Source organism: Panthera uncia, chromosome C2, assembly GCF_023721935.1.
Source record: "Panthera uncia isolate 11264 chromosome C2, Puncia_PCG_1.0, whole genome shotgun sequence".
In the NCBI taxonomy this organism is placed as follows: Eukaryota; Metazoa; Chordata; class Mammalia; order Carnivora; family Felidae; genus Panthera; species Panthera uncia.
The window spans coordinates 48,191,442-48,213,192 of record NC_064810.1 but is presented as its reverse complement, the minus strand read 5'-3'; the positions used below and the strand labels follow the sequence as shown (position 1 = coordinate 48,213,192).

The 21,751-nt window shown below is 35.3% G+C and overlaps 1 protein-coding gene across 8 annotated transcripts in view; it reads left to right on the top strand.

Annotated features, from left to right (window-relative positions):
- Window positions 1–21,751, top strand: part of SENP7 (SUMO specific peptidase 7) — a 155,891-nt gene that overhangs the window by 63,654 nt on the left and 70,486 nt on the right. For 4 of the 8 annotated variants that reach the window (XM_049628093.1, XM_049628094.1, XM_049628090.1 and 1 more), the window contains 2 exons: window positions 7,629–7,826; window positions 15,907–16,101. The exons of 1 other annotated variant lie outside the window; for it this stretch is intronic. In XM_049628093.1, the coding sequence (XP_049484050.1) occupies window positions 7,629–7,826; window positions 15,907–16,101 (393 nt within the window). The remainder of the gene's footprint in view (window positions 1–7,628; window positions 7,827–15,906; window positions 16,102–21,751) is intronic. 3 more of the 8 variants (XM_049628095.1, XM_049628098.1, XM_049628096.1) reach the window with 2 other exon arrangements.

The following is a 21,751-nucleotide window of genomic DNA, read 5'->3' as shown; positions in this document are numbered from 1 at the left end:
TTGAATATGTAGATTGCTTTGGGTAGTGTTAACATTTTAACAGTATTTGTTCTTCCTATCCAGGAGCATGGAATATTTTTCCATTTTTTTGTGTCTTCTTCAATTTCTTTATAAGCTTTCTATAGTTTTCAGTGTAGATTTTTCACCTCTTTGGTTAGATTTATTCTTAGGTATCTTATGTTTTTTGGTGCAATTGTAAATGGGATTATTTCCTTGATTTCTCTTTCTGTTGCTTCATTTTTGGTGTATCCATCTCTCTCCCTTTTAAAGACAGAGACCTTTTTTTCTTTTTTAATACCAGAAAGACAAGATAAATAATACGCAGGATCTTTTCATCTGTATGTTAGCCATTCATATGTATTTTTCTTACGAAGAATGGAAATATTTTGTCTAGCGACAAAACTGTTTTCCTCTACCCTCCTTGGTTCTCTGACTGAGGTCTTGCATATTAGACTGACAAAATACAGATTTGTTAGAGAAAAAGACACAGCTTACTAACACATCTAATGTGCATATATGAGGGAGAAATTCTATGATGTGTACCCCAAAGGGGTAGCTACAACTTGGGCTTGTGCAGTGTCTAACAAAGATTAAATAAATTTTTAGAGAAGGCTTGAGAGTCCCAAGGATGGCAAACTGTGGGAAAGTAAATATATGGAGAAATCTAATGAAAATAAGGTGTAGGCTTGTTATATAGATTCAATTTCTGAGCTCATAAGAATTTCTAGCAATGAACAGTCTAAGCCTGCATTTAGACAAGTGGTAGGCAGACAGAGGTTTCTCGGTTGTCTTTAGTTCAAAACAATCCTTGCCCCACAGTGACATATTTTAGGGTGACATATTCTGACTTCCTACACCTATTATTTTTGAAGGACAAGAAATGCTCTCAATTATGAAAAAAAGAAATTAAAACGCTGCTTTTATTCTGGTTAGTTGGAAGAACCAGAAAACAGGACTCCCAAGTTTTTTTTTAATGTTTATTAATGTTTGAGACAGAGAGAGAGTGAACGGGGGAGGGGCAGAGAGAGAGGATGACAGAAGATCCAAAGCGAACTCTGCACTGACAGTGGTGAGCCCAATGTGGGGCTCAAAAACTGTGAGATCTTGACCTGAGCTGAAGTTGCATGCTCAACTGACTGAGTCACCCAGGTGCTCCAGGACTCCCAAGTTTTGAGCAATGGTTATTTTTTCTGATTTCTCAATTTATTTAGCCAAGTTATATAGTTAACTTATATTTATGTATTCATTGCATAAACTGCTTTTGTTGAAAATTATAACTAAATTTGAACTTTTTTAGAAAACCTAATATATGTGTTTTGTTCATAGGCAAAAAAAAATTGATTTTTTTTCCTGCTGTGGTTATGAGTTTTCCTACAATTAGAGATTTTTAAATGTATAATAAAATAGTACACTAGAAGAGATATAGTTTTTTATTTCTAGGAGTGGTATTTTTTAGACTTGAGACAAAGATCAGTGATGATTTCCCTTGTAAATGAAATTACATTTGATCCTTGAACAACTTGGGGTTTAGTGGTGTCAACCCTCGGCTCAGCTGAAAATCTGCAGTTAACTTTCTTTTTTTTTTTAATATATATGTTTTAATGTTTATTTATTTTTGAGAGATGGAATGCGAGCAGGGGAGGGACATAGAGAGAGGGAGACACAGAATCTGAAGCAGGCTGCAGGCTCTGAGCCATCAGCACAGAGCCCGACGCGGTGCTTGAACTCATGAACCTTGAGATCATGACCTGAGCCGAAGTCAGATGCTCAACCGACTGAGCCACCCAGGCGCCCCGTAAACATTTTTCACTTTAATATTATGGGGAAAAAAGATTGCTGACTTGTGCTTTAGCATGTGACTAGTCAGCCAAATTACAGTAAAGCCAAATATATAAATGTGAAAATTTTCCCAAAGAATCCAAATTGTCTTTTTCAGTTAGAGTCACATTTTTAGAACAATCAGTAAAATCGGCAATGGTTTGCTATTTTCCAACACAAATTTTTAATTGGTCTGGGTGAACAGAAAAATGGCTTTTTCCAGCATTGGATATTTTCATATTTAAAATTATTACAATTACCATTGGGATAATAATTTTTCAAATAATTTATCAAATTACTAATTTTCAGTATTTTTCCTATTACACCAAAAGTATACCTTATATATCCTTAAGATTTTGTAAGTATTTTTATTTTATTATTTGGAATTTTAGACTGTACATTTGTAAAATCTTTTACATGAAATAGTCTAATTTCCTAAATGTAAAAAACATATATTTACGAGTCAACTGGTAGCTTTTGGCTAGGTAAACCTGAATTATTTACTATTCTTTTTTATTTTTATTTTTTTTTAGAGAGAGGGTACAAGTGAGCAAAGGGCAGAGAGAGGGAGAATCCCAGCAGGGTCACACACACACACACACACACACACACACACACACAGAGAGAGAGAGAGAGAGAGGGAGAGGGAGAGGGAGAGAGAGGCAGAGAGAGAGTCACCAAAAGCGGGGCTTGTGTTTTCTTTTTTATTTTTTTTTTACCCGAAGTGGGGCCTGTGCTCACCCTAAGCAGGGCTCCACCTGACCCGAAGCAGGCCTCGTGCTCACCCAAAGTGAGGATCCAGCTCACCGGAAGAGGGGCTTGAGCTCATCCAAAGTGGGGCTGGAGCTCACCCTGTGCAGCACTCGAACTCATCAACCATGAGATCATGACTTGAGCCGAAGTCAGATGCTTAACCATCTGAGCCACCCAGGCTCTGTTGACCATTCTTTAAAAAAATTAATTAGTTGACCTTTCTTTTCATATGAATAGTACTTGCTTTGTATAGAAAACAGAAATAAAGACAAGTGGAAAAAAGAAAACACAGAGGTAGTAAACCACCCTTAAAATTTAAAGTAGAAGATTTTGAGAGACTAATAAGTAACATTTCATTAAGTGGATTTATCCTGGCTTACTTAACTATTCTGTAGTTTCTGGGTAGAAACAGGTTACTTTTAGTTTGCTGCTTTTATAAATGATACCATCATGAATATCTTTGTGCATAAAACTTCTCCCTGTATTTCATACATTTCTTGGTTTTGGATTCCAAACATGGGATTATTTTGTCAAGAGCATAACGAACATTCATATATATATATTCTTCTTCTAGATTCACCAGTTGTTATGCCTTCTTTCAGTCTCTGTATACGTGTATGTGTGTATCAGATATACACATGTAGATAGGAATATAATACACATTTTTCCCAGAACCATTTGAAAGTAAATTGCAAACATCATGGAGTTTCACCTCTAAATACTTCAACCTGCATTTTCGAAGAACAAGGGAGATTCTTTTATCCCATGCTGTAATATTTTATGAAGAAAATTAACAGTAGTCTCATTTTATCAACGGATATGAAGTCTAGAATCAATCAGAATTCCTAAATGTCTCCAAAATGTTTTTTATTTTATTAATTTTTACAATTTAGTGGAGCACCTGGGTGACTCAGTTGGTTAAATGTCGGACTTTGGCTCAGGTCCTGAACTCAGGGTTCGTGAGTTTGAGCCCTGTGTTGGGCTGTGTGCTAATAGCTTGAAGCCTGGAGCCTGCTTAGGATTCTGTGTCTCCCTCTCTCTGTCCCTCCCTCACTCGCACTCTGTCTCTCTCTCTCTTGAAAATAAATAAACATTAAAAAAATTTTAAATTTAGGATCAAATTGAAGTTTATGCATCATGTATTTTGGTTATTAAGTCTCAGTAGGCTCTTAATCTTACGATACCCCTGTCTGTGCCTTTTATTAAAAATCACGTCATTACTTTTTTGAAGAGTTTAGGCCAGTTGTCTTGTATAATGTCATGTGTTCTAGATTTTTATGATTTGTCTCGGTTTGTCCTCATGGATTAGGTTCACATTACATTTTTGGCAAGAATACTTAATAGCTGTTGTCATTTGCTTACTGCATCATATCAGAGGATACATAGTGTCTGCTTGTCCCTGTGTTGGTGGTTCTACATCTGATCATTTGGTTAAGATTGCTCTATTATGAAGGTGCCTTTCTCTTCTGTAGTTAATAATTGCCTGTGAACTTAATTATCTTGTTTGCATTGGGCTGACGCTAAGGCTGAGCATTGCTGGAAAAAAAAGTCACAAAACAGTGTCTATTTGTGGCATTATAAATTCATGACTATTAATCTCACTGGATTTCTGTACTGCAAGATAATCCTACTGTGTTTCTCTAGTCAGCTTGTGTTCCCCCTCTCCACAATGATGATTTGAGATCTTTCTCTTCTCAAGCCTTTGTTCCTTTATCTTTTGTATCATTTTGAAAAGGTGATCTTGATTTCTTCTACTTCCCAGAAGAAGGAAAGGGGTGCCTCTTCTTGCATCATAAACTAGCACAATGGAGCAGTTAAGAGCGCTGGCAGTAGAGTTGAGAGTGAATGGTTTTGGATCCCACTTTCACTACTCACTCATTTAAGTTTGGGTTTAAATCATTCTGTCTTGGTCTTAATTACAGAAGAATTACCATTGTACCTCATAGAGTAGTTTGTGAGGTTTAAATAAGGTAAATCATTGTAAAATCATTAGCATAGTGCCTGGTATATAGTGCATGTGCAATAGATATTAGCTCTTATTATACCATTTCTTAAAAAAATTTACTGTGTGAATTATACTGTCTTCTGTTTCTTCTACCTCTCCTATTCTGTTGACCTCTTCCTTAGGCACTTAAACTTAACACAGATTTTCCATTTACTCATCCCATTGTATTCTGGTTTCTGCTCCCACCATTCCACTAAACTGCCCCTGATAAAGTCACCGTTCCAACTCTAAATTCATTTTTATTACCCTTACCCTTAGTGCTTCCATTTCATTCTTCATAAGAGATCAATAGTGCAGCTGTGAGCTCATCATTCTCTTGTAAAAACTAGTGGGTTTCAATTGTTTTTGACATAAAATCTCAAATCATTAATATAGTTCATTGGTCCTGCCTAACTACCCATACTGATCTTGTACACATGTCCTCTTCAGGGTAGGCACTTGAGCCCGCTACGTCCTTTGATTTTCTTCAACAAGCTTTACTCACACCAGAGCATTTGCATTTTGTCCCCACTTTTGGACCACTCTTTATTTTCCACCTGTTTCTTTGGATAGTGTCTGGTTTCAGCTCAAAAGTCATATTCTCAGTAAAACCTTCCCTGATCTAGTTCAGAAGAAGTGCAGCATCTGTACTTTAACTTCATATCACTTATTACAATTATAATTAAATAATAAATTGGGTAATTCTCTGGAATGTGAAGACAGGCAGGCACTATAACCATCATGTTCATCGATGTATCTCCAGATTCTGCTAGTACAGTTGTTTTGCTAGGAGGTATTTGATAAGTACTTGTTGAATGAAGAATGAATTACTATTATTTAGTCATAGAAATGTACTTATCTCTGTATTATTTATTTGAAGTTTCTGTGTATTTTATGGAGGTTCCCCTGAAGACTTGTACCACCTTTTTCCAGATGGTCTGAAAGTATAGCCTTAAGTGGCTGCTGCATACAAGTGATATCTTTGAAATTGATTTTATCTTAATTTCTTAAAAAAATGTTTATTTTTGAGAGAGAGAGTGTGAGTGGGGGAGGGGCAGAAAGAGAGGGGGACAGAAGCTCTGAAGCAGGCTCTGGGCTGACAGCAGTGAGCCAGATATGGGGCTCGAACTCATGAACTGTTAAGATCATGACCTGAGCTGAAGTTGGACACTTAACTGACTGAGCCACCCAGGTGCCCCTCTTTAATTTTTTTAATTTAATGTATTTTTAATTTTAGTTTTTTATATGTTTATTTTTGAGAGAGGGGAGAGAGAGTGCATGTGTGTGGGAGAGGCAGAGAGAGAGAGAGAGAGAAGGGGTGGGGGGGGACAGAGGATCTGAAGTGGGCTCTATGCTGACAGCAGAGAGCCTAGTATGGGCTTGAACTCATTAACTGTGAGATCATGACCTGAGCTGAAGTTGGCCCCTTAACCTACTGAGCCACCCAGGTGCCCCTTTAATTTTTTTTAAAGTAAGTTCTGGCTCAGTGTGGGGCTTAAACTTAAGACCCCCCCCCCCCAAATCAGGATTCGCATGCTTTACCAACTAAGCAGCCAGGCACCCAAGATCAGTTTTATCTTTAAAATATTTGAACACCTTGCTTTGTGTTTCCTAATATTCTTTTTTAAAAAATATTTTAAGTAATCTCTATACCCAATGTGGGGCTCAAACTCATAACCACTCGATCAAGAGTTGCATGTTCCACCTACTGAGCCAGCCAGATGCCCCTGTTTCTTAAGTCTTAGACTTATTTATTTATTTAAAAGTTTATAAATTTATTTTGAGAGAAAGAGAGCACATGCATGCACGTGCAAGCTGGGAGTGCAGAGGGAGAGAGCGAATCCCAAGTAGGCTCTGCACTGTCAGTGTGGAGCAGGACATAGGGCTTAGACTCACAAACTGTGAGATAATGACCTGAGGCTAAATTGAGTTGAATGCTTATCAACTGAGCTACCCAGGCACCATCTTAACTTTTGTTAAACAATTCCTTGGGGTGCCTGGGTGGCTCAGTCAGTTAGGCTTCGGACTTCGGCTCAGGTCATGAGCTCACATTTGTGGATTTAAACCCCCCTGTCAGGCTCTGTGCTGACAGCTCAGAGCCTGGAGCTTGCTTCGGATTCTGTGTCTCTCTCTCTGTCTTTCCCCTTCCCCGCTTGTGCTCTGTCTCTCTCTCTCTCTCTCTCTCTCTCTCTCTCCCCCCCTCTGTCTCTCAAAAATAAAATAAGCATTAAAAAAAAAAATCCCTAAAACTAGTTACAGGACAGCTTTATAAATAAAATAGAACAGACACTCTTCTGATCACACATTTCCAATTCTTTAAGACATTTCTCATTTGATATTGTCTCAAGTCCACTTGGTAGCCTATCCAGACTACTGGAAGAACTATTCTCTGGTTCCAGAACTGAACATAGCTCTTCAAGTATTACCAGCAAAAGATTTATTGAATGAGTAACAACCAAAATGTAATGAGACAAAAAGCTGGGGCTGCTTGCATTTATTAGTTTTACTTATTAAAAGGGTATAGGTACAGTAAAAATAAATGTTTTAAATTGACCTATTTATAGAAACGAGGTAAAATTAAGTCTATATCTTAAGACTATGAAGACTTAAGACTACGTAGCTTTAGTAAGGCTGTAGATGATATACGTTTCACCTGTAGTTTTAATAATGCTTTCCAAATTAACAAATGCTAAAACAAAATACATTTACATTGCAGAAAGTGGTTGCCTTTGTGATGAGATATGCAGATGTGTACAATTGTTTTACTAAAAGTGTAAATAGGTGCAGATGGGTTGCCAGGAATCTCAACAGCTATACGTGTGTGTGGCCATAGTTATAGTATACTAGACAGAATTCTGAAGAAAATTCCAATATAAGTGAAATAGGCTTTACTTTTTAATATATATTTGAGAATGGTTAAGCAAATATTTTACTTATTTACTGCTCTAGTTAATTGCTTCAAGAACTGAAATTAAGAATTCCTGGAGGTTTTCTTTTGGTATAGTTTGTGATTAATCATGTATTATATACACTGTTTAGTACTTTATGTGTTAATTATTTATGTGTGTAACAGGCAACTCAAAGTTGTGTTGACGAATGTCCTATGGACGGATTTAGGACGAAAATTCAGAAAGATCCTACCTAGAAACGATGCTAATTTGTGTGATGCCAACAAGGTGCAATCAGACTCATTGCCTTCGACATCTGTTGACAGCCTAGAGACATGTCAAAAATTAGAACCTCTTCACCAAAGCCTTAATTTATCTAAAAGGTATGTTGTTCAGTATTGATTTTGTTCAACTTACCGCATTTGAACTAATAAAACTCCAATAATCTTAAAATTGTTAAGATTGTTGGAAATGATTTTTAAGAAAATCTGCATATACAGGTGTGCCCCACTCTAAAGCAAATCTTAAAGCTGACAGTCTCAATTTACAAAGTTAATGGTATTTTTGCATTTCATTAAGTTGACATAGAATTATTTTTAAAACCAATTATCATTATATTTAACTATAATTTGATTCCCATACACATATTTTTATAGATTCATTTATGATATAAAATGAAGATACTTATATATATATATAGGTAGGTAAGGACCTAGATTAAATAACTTACGAAAGATATGTTAAAGATGGAGAAAATAAAGGTATATATATTTATTTATTTATGCCTTGATAGAGTTGACAGAATTAATAGTTCATTTTTTATTTTCTGCATCTTTAACATACCTATTAAATAGTGTTTAATATAGTCCTTACCACTTTTGACTTTGAGTTTTCTTGTAATTTACATGCATTTTTAAATAAGTGAGGTGATATTAAAATAATACCCCTAGATTTTTTAATAGTAAATATGCAGTTTAATTTTATAAATAAGACCAGTTTTGTTTTATATTTTTTAAAGGAATTGTGTATGGAATTTGGGGCTAAATACTGGGAATTAGCTCTGGGAATTTGTTATCTGTGACATAATATTTTTAATGTGTTTCTACTTACAGTTTTAACCCTTAATGTTTTGATGGAAATACTTTGCTTTTAATTAGAAAAATTTGTCATTAGCTAGGTAGTGCTTTGGTTATATGGTCTGTAATATATAAGTGCTTTAAGCCAAGTCCAGAAAAAAACTGATAAATTTTTAAAAAATGTTTTATTTATTTTTGGGAGAGAGAGAGATAGAGATAGAGAGCGTGAGCTAGAGAGGGGCAGAGAGAGACGGAGACATAGAATCCTAAGCAGGCTCCAGGCTCTGAGCTGTCAGCACAGAGCCCAAAATGAGACTTGAACTCGTGAACCACAAGATCATGAGCTGGGCCGAAGTCGAATGCTCAACTGACCGGGCCACCTAGGCTCTCCAAAACTGATAACTTTCAGCACAATTATTTAAAAAATAAAAGTAGAACTCTATAGTATTACATGTTAATTTTAAAGGAGGATACCTCTTTTAAAAAAGGCAAAAACAAAGTTAAGTAGAAGAATTTCCTTATGTGTTCATGAAATTAAAATATAGTATGAAGTTAAAAGTCTCATTAAGATTCTAATTTGGTTTTTATAGTATGTGTCTGTGTTTTTTTCCTTTCTGTCATTACCAGCTAATGGAGACTTTTTCTCTCATCTCCAGGGGTCCTAAATTGAACTGTTCCAAAGTGAATGCATTATCTTTCTTCTCAGACTTATTCCTATTTCTGTATCCCCTCCCTGTCTGAATATATGACGACTCGTTCTTTCTCACCCTTTATATTCAGTCTTTTTTCATGTGTAGATATTTTTGCCTCCTAAATCAGTTTTGAAATGATCTCTTCTCCACTTTTATTGCCACTGCCTCAGTTCAAGCCCTGATAACTTTGTGCCTTTATTACTATTAGTATTGGGCTTCCCATGTATGGCCTTTTCTTCTTAATAATTTCCCTATATTGTTGTTGAGTTAATCATTCTGAAAGGCAGATGTTACTTTTAGCTCTCTAGTTTAACATCTTTCTGTGGCTCCACATAACCTTCAGGATAAAGTTCAAACTCCTCACTTTAGCATACAGGGTCCTTAATGGTCTCAGCTTTGCCTGTCTCTAGCTTTGTGCCTGTCTACACATTCATAACTGAGCTTTAGTCTGTAAGAAACTGGTGGTAGCTCAGTAAATGTATAGTGCTGTTGTATACCTCCGAGCTCATTCTGTTTGCTCTCTTATCTTGGAAACTGTTCTCCTTTCCCATTTACTGATATTTTTTAGTCTTTAACATTGAACTCATATGCCATCTTTTGGGGACAGCTTCCTTGATTCCACCCTCCTCATTTGCATTTAATCCCATTTTTTGCTTTGTTAAGCAGCCTGTTTATATATCATAACACTTATCACATTATATTATGAGTTTTAGTTTTTCTGCCTCCCTGACAGTAAGCTTCACAAAGGAAGCTTACAGGGACTACATTTTATTATTTTTTACTCTGATACTAATACCTAGCACATTGCTGGGTGCTTACTAAATGCTCAGTTTTTGCTGAATTCAAGGAAGGTTGCTTCTCAGCAGAGTTACATCTCCAGTCTCTTTGATTAAAATGTATTTTCATCCATTAGAACCATTTATTTGCTCTGTAATTTTGGTGACAACCAGGAAAAGGGATATTACAAGCTTCAAATAAGAATACTGGAGAACAGTTTAGGGTATCGGTTTGGACAGTGTTTTCTTTCAGAGACTTACTTGCTATCTGGAATGATCTGGAATATCTGGCTTGTTCTTTCTTCAGGCTTAGCTTAACTTTTGCTTTTTGTTTTACTTTCATTTTACTTAGCTAGGACTTTATTATTTCAGAAAGATGAAAGGGAGAAAAATTTATTTTTGGTTTTCAATTTTATCTTAAAGTGTAACTGTTGAGGGGCCCCTGGGTTGTTCAGTCAGTTGAGTGTCTGACTGTTGATTTTGGTTTAGGTCATGATCCCAGGGTCCTGGGATCGAGCCCTGTGTCAGGCTCTGAGTTGAGTGTGGAGCCTACTTAAGATTCTGTCTGTCTCCCACTGCCCTTGTCCCCACTGTACACTATTTAAAAAAAAAACAAAATACAAAAAAAGACCCAAAAAAAGATCGACTATTGAGTCAATCAAAATTACTCATTCAGTCCCCAAAATGACATTTTTTAGAAATTTTATTTGCATTTTAGATTTTTTAAAATGTTTATTTATTTTTGAGAGAGAGAGGGAGAAAGAAAGAGGGCAGGGGAGGGGGCAGAGAGAGGGAGACACAGAATCTGAGGCAGGCTCCAGGCTCTGAGTTGTCAGCACAGAGCCTGATGTGGGGCTCAAACTCATGAACCTTGAGATCATGACCTGAGCTGAAGTCGAATGCTCAACCAACTGAGCCACCCAGGTGCCCCTTATTTGTATTTTGTTGGGTTTTATATCAGGACAATTTAGAATTTTAATTTCTGAACAATATTGAGAAGAAAAACAAAACATAATCCAAATCTGTCTTCTTAAATAGTGAGGAAAAGGGTGAAGAGTTTTAGAAATATGAAACTAGCAGTATGTGGAATGCACAAATTTCTTTTAAATAAGTAAACAATATTTTAGTGTAGGTTTTTATTTCCATATATGATTCACATCTATTTTCCTGAGAGATAACTTTGAGGCATTGATAAACCTTGATCATTAGGCAGGAAAGAGCCTCATGGGACACATAACACAAAGCTTTTGAGAAGATAAACCATCTTTCTCTTCTTTACATCAGTTGGCACCAGAGATTATTAGAGAAATATGGAGACAGTGTACTACCCATATTCCATTAAGAAAAGTTAGGTCCTAGTTCTTGGAATATCCCTAATTATATTTATTCATTTGTCTCTTAAATTTACATATATTTGAAGTTTTTAAAAAATACACAATTTAGATGTTGTGATGGTAAGACTTTTGGGACACTATAGTATTCCTGTCACCTTTCAGCCAGTGTAATTTTAGTTGAGTGATAATTTATTCATTTAAAATTAGCTTAGTAAAAGAAAGGAGCAAACTTAGAAAATCTGTGAATAACAGTTACTCAGCAATTAAAATTATTTTCACTATATAGCTTAAGAAACTGATTTAGAAAGTAAATTTTCTTAAAAGTTTATTTTGTGTGAGAGACAGTGAGAGAGAGAGCATGAGAGTGGGTGAGGGGCAGAAAGAAAGGGAGAGAGAGAGAATCCTTTGCTGACAGCACTGAGCCCCATTCAGGGCTCGATCTCAGGGACCATGAAATCATGACCTGACCTGAACCAAGAGTCAGACGGTTAACCAACTGAGCCATGCAGGTGCCCCATAAATGGCATTTTATTTTACTTACTGTTATTGTTTACATACTAAGGAAAAATTGGATAGACGGTAAAATGACAGTTTTTTTTAGCACTTTCTTCCATATTGAGTTAGTGTGAAGGATGAAATGTATACCTTTATATATTTCTTGTGAAAATTTAGAATATTTTGAAATTGTGGCTAGCCATGGAATTTCCATGACAGTGCTAACTTATTTAATTGTACACCAAAAGGTAGCTTAGGTATTATGAACTTAGTCACCACTACCTGGATTTGTACTCTGGAAGGCTCTTACAGAGAGCTCTTTTTCTTCAAGGTAACCAAATTGCATGAGTTGCAAATGGTTGATGAAAGATGTTTGGGCTGTGGCTATGTGTTGTGAAGAGCTGAGTGTACTAAGGGCATTGCTAAGTGTTTAGTTATGTACTTTTCTAATAAGATGTTTTCATCAGGATTACAGAGTATGATGAATTAGGACAATTAAGCACCATTTGCTCTTTTCTTTTTTAAGTTTATTTATTTATTTTGGGGGGTGGGGGAGAACCAGCAGGGGAGGGGCACAGAGAAAGAGGGGGACAGAGGATCTGAAGTGGCCTCTGACCTGACAGCAGAGAACCCGATATGGGGCTTGAACTCACGAACCATGAGATCATGACCTGAACCGAAGTTAGATGCTTAACCGACTAAGCCACCTCGGAGCCCAGGACAATTATGCATCATTTGAAAGGATACTTTATAACTTTGAGGAAGACTTCAGTAATAGGAAAGTTAAAGTGATTTTCTTCTCACTGTGTACCTACTACGTGCCAGGACTTATACCAACTGCATTACATCTAATTTATTTCATTTAGTCTTAACAACTTTGTAAGGTAGGTTTTCTCCTAATTTTAGAGATGAAAAGATCAATGCTAAGGGGAATAAATTATAGTAAATAGCTTGCCTAAATTATATTATTAGGTGCCAAAGTCAAAACCTGACCCCTATTTTTTTTCTGACTCTAGAGTCCTTGTTCTTAACCCCTGTACCAGTGCTTTTCACTCCTCTGAAATTTAATTTTTTCATAAGTAAAGTAGGAATTGGACTTTATTACTTATTATCTGTGAGATCTAAATTATTGACCTTTAAATATTCTACTTATTCTTTAATTTTTTTTCTTGTGGTATTTTGTTCACGTTTTAATAGAGTACTGTCTCACTGAAAGATCTACCACGGTAGAGATGCTGAGGGTAGTGGCTGGAACCTTCTGAGGACTTCAAGGGCTCTCTAGGGCTCTTGTGCTTTAGAGTTGCAGGTTCTACTGAAGCTTGGTATATCATCTTTTCAACCAGTTTTGGGGTCAATTTTGATATTTTTCTCTTCTAGGAAAAACTTGGCAGCTATTTGTTTAACCATTTAACTTTTTCTCTTCTAGGAAAGACTTTCAGATGTTTGTTTCAGCTATTTGTTAACATATTTGTCTAACTTAAAAGGTCTAATTTATCCTCCAGGGTTCTTTTTTCATATCTCCTTTGCTTTTTTCTTTCTTTAAATAAACCATACAAGAATAGGATGATGATCATTTATTACTCAGAAGAGAATTCTAATCTTTAAAAATTTTCCCTTTGCTTGCTGATATTTGTATTTTTTGTTGTTGTTGATTATTCTCTTCAGCACTTTGTACAAAAGTAATCTTTTATGGACTGCATCACTCCTATTTGGAGGGACCGCTTTTTTAAGGGACTCAACATTCTAAAACATACTTAAACATAATATAGTCAGGCATTTAAACAGAGATACTACATGATAGTTGACATTTCTTTGATGTGTCTCCTTAGGTGCCACAAATTTTCTCTTTGCTTTCTCTTTGCTATACTACAGTTTTTGGATTATTTTATTATGAGCCACATTTTAGAATTCAGTAATTATAGGGGACCATAAAAATAGTATATTATCAATTCTTAAAATGATTTATCAAGTTAGTATATCAGATTCTCTCATCTCTTAAAAGTAAATAAAACTTACTTACATTAAGGTATTGATCTGGAAAATAATAGTTCTAACCTGAAATAGTTCTAGCCTCTGCTATCATTCCTATATTTTCCCTAAAATATTGAGAAACACAAGATGAGTTTTTTTTTTAATTGAATTATAGTTGAAGTTTTTTAGTGAGTGAAGTTTTTTATTTCATAGCAATTTCTAGTGTGAGGTCAGATAAAAGAAATCTTGAGACTCCTTACTGGTCCTATATTACCTACATTCCTACTTCGGATCCAAGATATTAAGGAGGGTTCTGTCAGGCAATCAGATACACAAAGCTCACAATGACAACTAGGATCCTTGGAGATTTAAATCATATGAGAAGGTAGAAAAATATATCTGCCTTCTCCTCCTTATAATTGGTGGTTATGCTAGATAGCTAACTTCTTTCCCACTTTTTCTTTACTCAAACTCTGAGTTTAGGGGATTGTATTTACTACCTGCCTTTGCTTTTACATCATACATACTACTTTTTTTTTTTTAATGTTTATTTATTTTTGGGGGGGGGGGGGGGGAGAGAGAGAGAGAGGGAGGGAGAGAGAGAGAGACAGAGCACAAGCGGGGGAGGGGCAGAGAAAGGGAGACTCAGATGCCGAAGCAGGCTCCAGGCTCTGAGCTGTCAATAGAGAGCCTGATGTGGGGCTTGAACTCATGAACCATGAGATCATGACCTGAGCCAAAGTCAAATAAATGCTCAACCGACTGAGCCACCCAGGCGCCCCTATGTCATACGTACTACTTAATCATTGCAATATTTTTTTGTGGAGGTTCTGCTGGAAAATGCCTATTTTCAAGAATTTCCTGCGCTATCTATAGAAAAGCTCAGTTATCTGGATCCTCTGGCAACTTAGTATTAAGGATACCTGTAGTGGAATGAAATAAAAAAACCAAAAGATAATAGGCCCAGGTTCTTCTACTAGGAAGAGTTATACCTTCAGCCATTTAATTTTTCTGAGATTTGAATTCTTCATATTTAAAATAAAGGTAAGACTAAATTATTTTAAAGTTTTCAAGATCTGAAATTCCATGCTGTCTAGAACATAGTGAAAAGAACATAATGCCTCTGTGTAGTGAAAATGAGTACCTCTAGGTACTACAACAAATATAACAAAGTACAGGGAAGCTCACATGTTTCACTTAAATAGAAGCACTCAGGCCCTTTCTAAGTGTTTTTTGTTGTCTCTCACAATGGGTCAATAAAGTGTTGCAGGTGACATATTGATAAAGTCAGGGGGACATCTGATGAAGAGGAGATAGGAAAACTTAAAAAATTCAGTAACAAGAACTAAAAACCAATACAGTAATTTGGTTTGGGTTGTCAGTTCAGGGCCAAATAATTGCCTAAGGACGTCATTATAGTGTGGCAAAATATATAAGGTGTTTGTAAAACAATTGGCTAACCAAGAGAAGATTATATTATCCTCTTCCGTTTAAGGAGATAGCAGGCTTTTATGTAGTACATTTTGATGTGAACACCAATTTTAAAAAGTGTGGAGCTTTAAAAATACACTTTAATTTTCTAGACATTTGATTTGTTGGCTCCCTCCTTGGTGCTGTTATATAAAGCATATATATTATAATCACTATATGTGCTGTTTTACTTATGGAATCTATCATTACCACAGATGCAATCTGAATGATGTCTTTCCTGTTGGATATAGCATTTCTCATTTGCCAATTACAAGTATGTAATTATTTATCAAGAACCTTTCTGTTGAATGAGAAGAATAAAGATTTCTTGAATTGGTTTAAAGTACTCTGTGTTTTTAATAACTATTGGGGAAAAAGCATTTTTTGAGAAAAAGTGATTAAAGTTTTAAGCACCCCAATAGCATCCATTAGTTTAAAGCCGTTACTGTGGCAGGCTAATCTGCACCAATTTATAAGACACTAGTACTTCTAAAAATAAAAAAAAGAATGTGTTCATACAGGATTTTGAGTGTTTATGGGTTGATTTCTAGAGTGGTATAGATGAAAATGTTTGAAAATTCAACTTCCTAGAATACATTTTTCACTGCAAACCTCAGTACAGTACAGTGTTTGTTATTTTGTGTGACAGGATACCCAGAGTTATATTGACGAATGTCCTGGGAACGGAGTTAGGAAGAAAATACATAAAGACCTCATCTGTAACTGAGGCCAGTTTGGGTGATACAGACAACTTGCAATCAGAGCAGCTTTCTTCATCATCTGATGGCAGCCTAGAGTCTTGTCAAAATCTAAATCCTCACAAGAGCTCCTTTTTATCTGAAAGGTATGTTTAGTGATAACTTTACTCAAAATAAATAATATATTTACTCTAATGAGCCTCTCTATTCTTCCCCCCCATAGATGCATTATTCCTAAAAGTGAGGCAGATGTGCTCTGTTGGCTAGTGTGACTTTTCTCCCCTGGTGGCTCGAGATGGCTGTTGGAACCAACAGTCTGTGGCTAATAATCAGTTTCAGAAAGTACACTGTACTTGTGTTTTGGGAAAATAGATGTAGACTTTAATGAAAATTTAGTTACCTATTTCAGTATTTCAATTTATGTGATATAATTAAGATTTGTTCCTCTGACATTTTTCTGTTCCTCTTCCTCCTCTTTCCTATTTATCCATCTGGCCATCTATTGGTCTGTTCATTCATCCATCTCTCCATCTTGACATAGTCACTGTTTTTATATCCAGATTCTAGAACTAGACCTGGCATTTAGTACTCAGTAAATATTTGCTGAATGAATTGCTGAATGTGTTCCTCAAAAAAATGGTTTGAGATTCCATTAACAAACATAGCCTGCTGAGCCAGTGAGAGAAATGGAAATCTGAAGTTGCTTTTGTTATAACCTATAGGAGATGCTTCTGTGGGGACTGTAAATAAAAGAAATTGTGGGATAAAGCTAAGGGATGTCAGTTAATAAATACTACTAAATCTCTTAACTTTCTTTTACCATGAACTTCTCTTTTTAATTTCTTGCCTTGTTGCTAGTACAATAAAGTAGTTTTGATCTCAGTGAAAAATTATTGATCCAGTCTTGTTTTTTGTTTTGTTTTGTTTTTTTTAATTTTCCCTGAACCATCCAAAGGTAACTTCTAGTTTGTATTTCTCTTGTAAGCCTAATTACATTAAAGAGTATTTATAGCTGACTTTTTAAAGATTTTTAATAAATTTTTTACATTTCTAATGCACTTTATTTTTATAAACTCTGTTTATTTCTGATGAATTTATAAATTTTACAAATTTTTCTCCTTTTGGAGAATATTTTATGTTTCACATCAGTTCTACTTAGTGAATTATTAATGGCAATTTTAACTTTATACTTTATTTGGTCTTTTTCTGAATTTACCAGAAGAACTGAGTTTCAGTGTCATTATCCAATTAATAATGTATTTAATGTATAAATTAAGGTATAATTAGAGATGTTAGAAATGCACTTACCAGTTTATAATATAGTTATTTTGTTTCTGCCTCCTCTACTAGTCCATGAGTTCCTTAAGGAGAAGCATTATGTCTTAATTACATTTATGCCCAGTGCTTAGCTAAAATACATACTTTAATTTTGTGCACTTGGATTAATGTTCATGTCATTTAATCTTGAGCTTTGGTTTCCTGAGTTGGAAGAAGAGAAATGACCTTTGACCTTATACATCACATAGTTATTTATTATCTTTTTAATAAATATCACCTTAGAATTCTTTGTGCACATAAAACATCATGCATTTAAAAATGTTGTTTTTGATGATACTTTCTATAGAAAAAGTCACTTATTATGTACTGTCCCTGTGGAATTCAAAAGACATCAGTGCACATTCATACTGTTAAAAAAATAGCACTATTATGAGGATTCAATGGAACCATCAAATTATAATCTGTACTGTACAGGTTTTATACCAATTTGGGGCTAAGATTTAATAATAATAAGTCTCAAATTTCTAGTTGTTCCTAAAATCTATTCAGTGAGAATTCTAGCTCTCTTCAAGTCCTTTCTAAATATTTATGAAATTTCCAGGTGGTATTTGATGTGGGCTCTGAAAATTCATTTTCTTGGTGGTTATTTGCTTTGTTTGTTGCATTTAGAATAGGCATAGACTTTGGAGCCAGACATCAGTATTGCAAACATGCTGATTTACCTTGGGCAAGTTACTTTGATCTTTAAAACACAGATAGTAACACACATCTTAGAAGATTATTGTGCGGATTTAAGGAGATAACTATGTGATGTTCTTAATATAATGCTTGAAATTTAATAGGTGGTAGTCATTATTTTTGTGTCTCTCTTATTGATACTTTTATCAAAAGTACCATTAAAGGCTGGTGCTGTATGTTGATGCTACTGAAGTCTTCTATGGTGAGGATGCTAGTGTCTGATCCTGAGATCACTGTTACTCCATTACCATTACCAGTACTGCCAAGGCAATTGTCACAGCCATACTAAGTATTACCATTTGGTTTAAGGAGGAGTACTGTACTCCTTAAACCAGGCTTTAGTTCTCTTTTCCCTTAAGAGGAGTTCACTTTGAGGAGAATCCAGAGTGCCCTATGGAAATAAATTGCACATGTGGCCATACCATCACTTGAGTTAGTTGTGCCCCATTAGAACTCACTGTAGCATGGACAGGATAGGCTCAAGGATGGGACTCTTGTTGTAACCAGCCTCTTTCCAGCCTGCCTATTTCAATCAAAATCAGGAAGAGGAAATATAAATTATGTAGATCTTTTTAGGAGACACATGTTCTGACATTATTGTAATTGTTATTGCAGAGAATGTGGTAAACATGTCAGCTCTTTGTTACAAAGCTAGAATGTCGAATAACAACTAAAAATTGGTGGGTGGGAGAATGGAGGCTATGACTGAAAACTGAGGAAGTTTTCTTTGAAAACCTAGCACTTATGACCCTTATGATATTTGTGGAAAAGTGTTTTATAAAGGCTAAAAGTCTATTTATATATTTTTGAGAGAGAGAGAGAGAGAGAGAGAGAGAGGGAGGGAGGGAGGGAGGGAGGAGGGGGACAGAGAGGGAGACAGGATCCAAAGCAGGCTCTGTGCTATGGCAGAGAGCCTGATGCAGGGCTTGAACTCACAAACTGCCAGATCATGACCTGAGCCTAATTTGGCTGCTTAACTGACTGAGCCACCCAGGTGCCCCAAGGCTAAGAGTCTTATTTTAGCCTTAGCCTGTCTTTAGTGTTCAGAACTGTTATTGTTGACTATAATAACAACTTAAATGGACTTATGCAGGAAAAAGAAATTGTGTTTTATGCCCAAAATAAAGGAATAGTAAAAAAACATCACGAATGAATAGGAAATTTGAATTAAAACGATCTCTTTGAAGTAGCATATTTGTTTTTTCTAGTTGGCAATTATTTTAAAATACTTAATTATTAAACTTTATATTATCCCTTAAAAACTTTTAACTAAAATTTGTTAAGTATTTGTGATATTATACTGTGATAAATGAAATTCATCTCAGTCTGTTTGCTTAATTTCTTTCTCTGTGCCTCAGTTTACCTCATCTGTAAATCACAATAATACGTAGGTATGCTGGAGAATAAAGAATTAGCTTTTCTCTTTTAATTTGATAACTTGCCAATAAATATATTGAGATATATCTACTTTTACAAATATGTGTTTCCTTATGAGTGGACATTTAGGGTATTTTTCATTTTTTGTCTGTATAGCATTGGTACAGTAAGTTTGTGTATTTTTATAAATTCTTATAGTGCCATTCGTTTAACCAGAATTAAGCGTTAATCATTGAAAATTTTTTTCAGGGGCGCCTGGGTGGCTCAGTCAGTTAAGCATCCGACTTCAGCTCAGGTCACGATCTCACGGTCCGTGAGTTCCAGCCCCGTGTCGGGCTCTGTGCTGACAGCTCAGAGCCTGGAGCCTGTTTCAGATTCTGTGTCTCCCTGTCTCTCTGCCCCTCCCCTGTTCATGCTCTGTCTCTCTCTGTCTCAAAGATAAATAAACGTTAAAAAGAAAATTTTTTTCAGACTCTATTGATAAAAATAAATATAACTTTACATAAAATTGTTTTCATTTCAGCCATTTTTTATTTTTAGTGAAGATGGATTTTGTATTTTTATATAAGTTTTCTCTGTAGTCTTTGTATGTATTCAGGTGTTCTGCTTCTTACTGACTTGTAAGAACTCTTATTAAAGGTATTAACTTTTTGTTACCAGTGTGTTGGAAAAAATTTTTCAAGTTTCCTGTTTGTTAATTTTACTTTGTTTATAGTATCTTCTGTAGTATAATTTTTAAAAATTTTATTTTATAATAAATATGTTAGGGCTTGACCCCTGTGTTTTGGTTTATCCTTGGAAAGACCTCTTCAACCCCAAGTACAGAAATAGGTTAGTCAACCGGTGTCTTAATTTGTGATGATGTAGATGAGGTGACAGATCCAGAACAACAGTCTGGGGATCACTTTCCTAATTGAAGTTCTAATTCCTTTTTTTTTTGCCTCTCTGTAGTCTGGTATAAATGTCTTTGGATGGTTGGGTGGCTTTCACCTTTTTGCTGTTGTGAATAACACTGTTATGAACACTGGTATGCAGGCATCTCTATCCCTACTTTTAAGTTCTTTTGCATATCTACCCAGAAGTGGGATTTCTGGATCATATAGTAATTCTATTAGTAATTTTTGAGGCACCACCGTTACTCTTTTGTATAGTAGCTGCACCATTTTACATTGCCATTAGCAGTGGTTAGGGGTCCCAATTTCTCCACATCCTTGTTAAAACTTGTTATTTTCTGTTTTTATGTAATAGTCATCCTAATGGGTGTGACATGATAGCTCATTGTGGTTTTGTTATGGGTTTCCCTAATGATTAGTGATGCTGAGCATCTTTTCATGTGCTTATTGGCCGTTCATATATCTTCTTTGGAGAAATGTCTGTTCAAGTCCTGTGCCCTTTGATGAATTAGGTTGTGTTTTACTTTTGAGTTTTAGGAGTTCTCTATATATTCTGAATATTAATTTCTTGTCAGAAATATGATTTTGAAATATTTTCTCCCATTGTTCTCTGACCACATGATATGAAGTTAGAAATTATTAATGGAAGGAAAACTGGGAAACTCACAAGTTTGTGGAAATTAACATACTTAAAGCAACCAATGGGTCGAAGAAGAAATCACAAGGAAATTAAAAAATGGTTAAGAATGAAAGAAAATGAAAATACAACACATCAAAACATATGGTATGCATTAAAAGCAGTGCTAAAGGCAAAATAAATGTATAGCTGTAGATGCTTACATTAAAAAAGAAGAAATATCTCAAATCAACAACCTGACTTTACAACTTAAGGAACTGGAAAAAGAATAGTTTTGCCAGATACAGGATTTCTAGCTGGCAGGTTTTTTTATTCAGTACTTTGAATATACCAACCCAATGCCTTCTGACTACTATGGTTAGTGATGAGAAATCTCATAATCATATGGAGTGTCCTTGGTATGTGATAAGTCACTTCTTTCTTGGTGCCTTCAAGATTCTCCCTTTGTCTTTGTCTTCTGACAACTTGATTATAATGTTTCTTGGTACAGGTCTCATTGAGTTTATTCTGCTTATAGTTCTTTGGACTTCTTGTATGTTTGTATTCATGTCTTTCATCAAATTTGGAATTTTTTTGTGATTATTTATTTCAGTAATTTCTCTTCTCCTTTATTTTTTCTCCTACTGACATACCAGTATTGCATATATTGGTCTGCTTGTTGTTGTCCCACAGGTCCCTTAGGCTCTATTCACTTTTTTCAAAATTTTTTTGATCCTCAGATTTGATAATTTCCATGATCATATATTCAAGTTCTCTTCCTGTCTTTCCATTCCTTTCCTTTCCTTTCCTTTCCTTTCCTTTCCTTTCCTTTCCTTTCCTTTCCTTTCCTTTCCCTTTCCCTTTCCCTTTCCCTTTCCCTTTCCCTTTCCCTTT